The following is a 7005-nucleotide window of genomic DNA, read 5'->3' on the forward strand; positions in this document are numbered from 1 at the left end:
AAGAACACCTGTACAAACTTTAACGTAAGGAAATTGAGTTATTGCCACTTTTTCTGAATTTAATCTTGGATGTTAGAAGGGCCCTTTTTCAGAAATACGGAACCTTAAATAATCTACTATATCATCCTTATGAAAAATGTTTTCCCATAAATTTTTGGTAAGAAACAAAATGTAACATTCATCTAACAATCCACAAAAGCAAAATGATTGTTTCACTCAAAATTTTATGAAATATTTATAAAAATGTTACCCCACCCCACCCATTTTTAAGACGTGTTTGACCAATTTCCTACTTAGAGAGCCAAATTAAAAATATCCCAAAAAATTAATTAAATGAGTGCCGGTTTTTAAAGTTTACCTATTTTTTTTAAAGTATATTGGTTGATCTTGTAGAATATTAAATAAGTTTACCTTCTAGATTTGATTTTATTGCACATTGGAAAAACATATTTGAGCCGTGACATATGACATTTCCAACATAGTGGTCAAATTTGACATTTTCACTTTTTCAAAGATTCTCAAAAAGCAATCTTTTCTGAGTCATTTGAAACAAATTTTATTATTTTTGGACCATGAAAACATGTTTAATAATACTTTTTTATCACACACCTGTTGTTGGTGACGGCCTTTAAGTTGAGGTTAGTGACGACGTCGTTTAAAAGTGCGACGTCGTTAAAAAGTACGTCAGATTGACTAAACGGAAAATTATTTTGCTTAACATAATAATCCTGGAAAAATATTTTCAAATAAGACAATGCATGCAAAATTGATTATACAAATAATTAACAACATCGTTCACATATGTGTATAATTACACAGTCTTTTTTCCAGTATACTATATTATCAATTTTTAGATTTTCAGTACATAGATTAATTTTGTTGTATTTCCAGCGGAAGAATTACTCTTCTCTTGTAGGTAAAGGGCACGTTTCATCTTGCGAATTTTGCCGCACGTATGGACGTACAGATCTGTATAAGTACATCTGTCTTTCAAATGAGAGACCGCCTGACAGTAGTACAGGTGGCTTTGTTCTGCAGTGAACGTAGTGTCCGAATATCGTAAGAGTTTGAACGATATTTCGTCACCATCGGGAGTTTTCCTCACAGTTACCTCGCCAGGTCTATTGTGCTCAATTCTGGAACCAATGGATTGAAAATATATATTGAAATACTAATTTATACTTTCACAAAACACTTATGTAAAAATATATCTCATAAGAAAGTGGCTAGCCGTACGGACCCAAACTGCTAGCCAAAAGTTAAGCAGTCGCGCACGTCTAGCCTATACGCACTGAACTGCGCTGTATCATGAACAGACATTTTCTATGTCCGCTAAAAGTGATAAAGATAAAAATTAATTACAACTGTATTACGTCTATAGACATGATTTAATAATGTTTCAGTTTATTTCCCCTGTACTTTAGCACGGACTTTATCAAAATCTGTGATTTTCAGAGGAAACTTCCGATCATCAAACGCCAAAAATAATATATTTACGTTAAATGTTAAAGTTTTCATGATACTCAAGAAAAGAAAGTTTGCATTTTTTAAATGCCGTACGGCTAGCCTCAACAGTGTGTATAGGCTAGTCGTACGTGACTAAGGTATGGCTAGAACTTTTGGCTAGCAATACGGGCCCGTACGGCTAGCCACTGCCATTTCATAAAGATAATTTCATAATGCAACGTAAATTAATTGGCAAAGAATGATAAAAGAAAATCTGTATAAAAAGTATATATATTGACACCTGAAATGTTGATATGATGAAATTCCCGGTAGGGCTTTGTAGTACTGATTAAAGTATGTCTTCCAGTCAAACCATGTCCATTCTGGGTAGCTCACTGATTCGTTAACAGTTGAAGACTTGTTTACTTGATTTACAAGATCAAGCAAGGAATCTGCATCACATCGCCTACAAAGAGTAAAAGTTCTCGAATTTAAAGCTAGTAAAGGATTAATACCGACGTAACTATACAAGGTGTCGCCCGAAATATATGGACAGTTCCATAAACAGTATGTAGCCATAGATATAGAAAACCGTATATATGATATATATAATAAACCCTGATGATAAAAAATATATTATGAAAAAGATATGGATATTTTTAACGTTATTTTAAACAATCATAGTAATGAATTATATTGACCTTCTAATAAGCTATTAGAATTAGCAAACACACCTGTATAATCTCTTAAAATTTGCAAATCCAGCGTCTACAAGACATCTACTGTGACCAGGAATCTGCATGTGTAGGTCAATTCTCTTGTGCAGTCCTGTCATTACACGCCATGAAAGATAGGCTAACACATATCTGTTTTTGTTTTGTCCTATAAAAGGAATGATTTACGGACATAATGTGTGAATTTTGGCAATAATTTTAATTAATTTATTCATTTATTTTATGAACTTTACTGGTTTCATTCATTCATTCAATTATTCATTCATTCATTCATTCACATTTTATTTATACATTTACATAGGGACTCGGAACAGAGTCGGCGCGATCGTAAACCAACAAAACAAAAAAGAATCAATTCATAAATTGCATTTAAAACATATTTTCTATTTATCAATTAGCTTATTTAGTTTGTTTCGATTATTTATTTCAATGAAGAGTTCATATTAGAAAAAGGTTGAAAAAATCGAATACCAGCGCAGTTATCAGCATGTAATGAACAATAATCTTCCTTTTTACAGAACAGAACAGAACAGAACAGAACAAACAGTTTATTCAAGACTTGTACAATAAGTACATAATCATTATACATATACATAAATAAATAGTATATATGATTTGATGTCACAATGGAAAATAGCACATTATCACAAATTCATATTTTGAGAGGATGAACTGTATTTAATTATAAGTAATAGAAGTTCTATGAGAAAGTGCGAGTTTAATATAACAAGCAAGATTTTTCAAAATAATCTTATTTTTTGAATTTAACAACTCTACAAGTTTAATTACACTTGGATTGATATAATAATAACGTTTAATATATTTTTTTCTAATATTATTATAGCATGGACATATAAGTATAAAATGATATTCATCTTCAAGGTCCTGTGTATTACAATATGTACAATAACGCTCATTTCTAGCAACTCTATTCGTACCATATCTACCTGTTTGTATACGTAAGGAATGAGAAGACATTCTTATTTTACTAATAAACAACCTTAGGTTACTAGGCAGTATATCTAGGTATGGCTCATACAAAAAAGTATCCTTAAGGTTTGTATACAATGTTAAAACACCACTGTTCTCCTTATCAACATGCCAACTTTGAATAAAAGTGTCTATCAGTCTCTGTTTAAACAAAGGTATAAATGATTTACTGTTAACAATAGTAGGATCATCCCAAACATAGTTGAAACCATATTGATATAATAAATTTTTTACCTTAGTTAACCAATTACTTTTACCGTTATTACAATCACTGAGACACAAATTATACACTTCTTTAAGAATAATGTTATCTGTTTCAAGTAGGCGAAACCAATACTTAATTATCTTAACATATCTTCCAATATACAGTGGGTAACGAGCAAGTTCACCATAAACTGCTGCATTTGAAGTTCTTATATTTACATTTAATATTCTTTTACAAAACTTTAGATGTATTCTTTCAATTTCTTTAGACTTACTGTGGCCCCAAATCTCAGCTGCATAATTTAAGATTGATCCAACAAAAGAGTCAAAAAGCTGGCATAATAACTTCGGTTTCAGTTTATATTTATTACAGTTTATCAGTAATACATTTAACGCTTTCAAAGCTTTACCAACAAGCTGTTCTTGGTTTAATGCAAAATTACCAGTATAATTGAAAACTGTACCTAAATAATTGAAATCATTTACAACCTCTAGACGTTTGTCATTATACAAAAAATTTTCAGAGGACAACAAACCACCTCTCTTCCTAAAAACCATAACTTTAGTCTTATCTACATTAACCTCTAGACTCCACTTTGTACAGTAATTATGTAATAAAACTAAACTATTGTTTATTTCCTCAGGTGAATTGCCTAGAATGGCCATATCGTCTGCAAAAAGCAACAATATTAAAATGATATCATTTAACTGTAAACCACAATTTATATCATGCTGCAAAAATAACTCAATGTCATCAATAAAAAGAGAAAATAAAACCGGCGAAATTATCTCCCCTTGACGTAAGCCTACAGCATATTCGAAAAACTCTGAATAACTATTACACACTTTAATACATGATTTAACTTTATTGTACATATCCTTAACAATACGCAATAATTTACCCCTAATACCTGATTTATGTAATTTTAACCAAAGTGCATTTCTATAAACACTGTCAAAGGCCTTTTTAAAGTCAACAAATACGCAATACAAACGTTTATTGTCGTTAATATATTTCTGAACAATAGATGATAACACAAATAAAGCATCAACAGTAGATTTGCCTTTTCTAAACCCAAACTGGGCATCTGACAGTAAACAATTTTCTTCACAATAGCTATAAATTCTTTTATTTATAATAGATGTAAATATTTTTGACATACAGCTAACTAAAGTTATGCCTCTATAGTTATTTACCTCATTCTTATCTCCCTTTTTATGCAAAGGAATTATTACTCCTTCAGTCCAATTATCCGGAAAATACCCGCTATCAAGTATTTTATTAAATATATCACATAAATGTGAAGACAATATATCAATCGACTCAATAAAATATTCATTCAATAGAAAATCGTGTCCGTAAGCCTTTCCTCGTTTCAAGGAATTGACAGCATCTATAATTTCATTAACAGATATTGGTCGATCTAAAAAGTCATCAGCATCATCACTAAAATTGAAATCATGAGTTGAGGCAAAATCCTCAGATTCAACATTAACATTTTGAAATATATCATTTCCTAGTTCAGAAAAATATTTGAAAAATGACTCTAGGGAAAGATTATTAGTAACAACATTTTTTCTTTTAAAATATTTCCAAAACTCCTTTGGTTTTGACAACCTTAAATTTTCAATTTCCTTAACTTGCTTGAGGTTATAACAATTTCGTTTTCTCCTCATTATAGCCTTATACTTAGCCTTTAACAAGCATAATTGTTCCCTATTTGTTGGAGATTTAAAACGGTTAAATTTTGACAAAGCATCTATATACAACTGCCTAGACTGTTCACATTCACGGTCAAACCATGACTTGTTATTAACAATATTTGTCTGGCTAAACGAGACAGCTTTTTTAATAGTAACATTTTGACGAAATAACGGATCCGTTACATCATGAATAATAGACGTAAAATTTAACAACATATTATTTATTGACGATCTATTTTGCAAATCGATATTACTAGTCACATTATTTAAAAGAGGTAATTTTGTTATAAGACTTGATCTAAAATGATTTTTCAAATCTGCAGACCATCTATAGTTAACAAAAGTTTCATTATCATAAATACAATTTTCAATAACAATATTACAATGTAAACTAAAAGAAATAGGACAGTGGTCACTCCATTCGTTAAAATCATGAATAATAAAATCGCTCAGGCTTGAAAAATTACCAGGTTTTGTTAATAAATAGTCAATAACAGACGACCCTAGCCTCGAGAAATACGTGCAATTACCGATCATATGATCACTGTATAAACGACCGTTAACTATTCGAATTCCCGTGCTTTTGCAAAGATCAAGTAAACGATTACCAAACGTGTTACATGTTTTATCTGTAGAGGCCCGAGCTAGGGGTTCATCTGCTACATAATCCTGTAAATCTAGTTCATCATTCAACGTGTCAAATAAAACATAATCATGTTTGATGCCAACACGACTATTCCAGTCTCCGACTAAATAAATATCACCATCATTATCAAATTCAAAAATATCATTTTCAATAATTTCAAAAAGATCTACATTATACACTGTGTACGCAGGAGAATCGTCACACCATAAATAAATACCACCAATATATACATCTGATTCAAATTTAAAGAAGGTTTTATCTAGTTTTAACCATACAATTGTGTCATAGTGAGTGCGTATAATTTGAATACCGTCTTTCAAAGATTCATGATAGTAAACTGCAACCCCACCACTTGATCTCCGTGCATTACGATGCTGAAACTTTCTATAAAAGTTAAAAGATACATATCCGTTTAATTCAATATTACTTTTTTGATTTGTCCATGTCTCATACAAAAACACTATATTATATTTATTTAAGATAGAAATAAAGTCCTTATTACATTTTTTATCATCAGTCAGTCCATTAATATTCCACGATAGCACACTCAGATCATCCCCGGCGTACCTCTAGTTGGCGCTGTCCTTGAAAGGTTTCCCGTCAATGAACAAAGTGTCGTAAGAGATCCAGGCTCTTGACCCCTTGTTCCGCGCCTCCTTCATCTTGGGTACGAGTTTTCTACGTTTGTCAGATACTTCCTTCGGGAACTGTTCATGGATAAAGTATGGTGTACTTTTAAGTGCACTACCAGCCCTTCTTACAAGCTCGCGCTCCTTAAATAAGTTGAATTTTGCTACAATCGGTCGATTTTTTCCCGGTCTTTTCTCGCCCATTCTATGAATACGTTCAAATTTCATTTCACTAACCAAATCACTAGCCAATTTCATCTTACTGACTAAGAAGTCACGCACTACAGATTCTGCATTTTCTGTTTCCCCTGGGAGGGCCTCCTCTATATTACCGAACACTATGTTGTTACGCATTTACAAACGCGTTGGAAAGCATGGTGCATCATACTAATAACATCATTTGAACCGTGTGACAGCTTTCCGTCTACGCCGATGCACTGGCTCTCATCAAAAAGATAGATTAATTGGCGTGGATCTCCATCGGTGCGGAAGCCAAATACTTGTACCTTAACAAATATTCATCTGATAATTTTTAGTGTTTTTTTTTTCTTACAAAGTTTTCAAATAAATTATCTATGTATAAAGCAAGCATGTTAATTTCTTAAAACATACCGGGTATTTTTCCCGGTCATTAAAAACCCCATAATGCCTG

General features: G+C 31.7%; 2 protein-coding genes across 2 annotated transcripts; both read right to left on the reverse strand.

Moving 5' to 3' along the window:
• Positions 1-850: 850 nt before the first annotated feature.
• Positions 851-2689, reverse strand: LOC132727678 (uncharacterized). The gene is made up of 4 exons (XM_060713249.1): positions 2652-2689; positions 2181-2328; positions 1748-1912; positions 851-1136 (listed from the first exon to the last, which is right to left on the reverse strand). Exons 2-4 carry the CDS (start codon positions 2279-2281, stop codon positions 851-853), a joined length of 552 nt encoding a protein of 183 aa, XP_060569232.1. The 5' UTR covers positions 2282-2328; positions 2652-2689.
• A 3604-nt stretch (positions 2690-6293) lies between these two features.
• Positions 6294-6707, reverse strand: LOC132727690 (uncharacterized). The gene has a single exon (XM_060713260.1). It carries the CDS (start codon positions 6705-6707, stop codon positions 6294-6296), a length of 414 nt encoding a protein of 137 aa, XP_060569243.1.
• Positions 6708-7005: the final 298 nt, after the last annotated feature.

This window comes from Ruditapes philippinarum, unplaced genomic scaffold (genome assembly GCF_026571515.1).
Source record: "Ruditapes philippinarum isolate M1 unplaced genomic scaffold, ASM2657151v2 ctg2697_1_1_1_1, whole genome shotgun sequence".
Classification (NCBI taxonomy): Eukaryota; Metazoa; Mollusca; class Bivalvia; order Venerida; family Veneridae; genus Ruditapes; species Ruditapes philippinarum.

Excerpts from the sequence above, each read along its gene's own strand:
- LOC132727678 (XM_060713249.1), bottom strand. The coding sequence starts at position 2,281 with ATGACAGGACTGCACAAGAGAATTGACCTACACATGCAGATTCCTGGT. Across the intron at positions 1,913-2,180 it reads AATTTTAAGAGATTATACAG|GCGATGTGATGCAGATTCCT; the intron begins GTGTGTTTGCTA and ends TACTCTTTGTAG. Across the intron at positions 1,137-1,747 it reads TCATCATATCAACATTTCAG|AATTGAGCACAATAGACCTG; the intron begins GTGTCAATATAT and ends CATTGGTTCCAG.
- LOC132727690 (XM_060713260.1), bottom strand. The coding sequence starts at position 6,707 with ATGCGTAACAACATAGTGTTCGGTAATATAGAGGAGGCCCTCCCAGGG.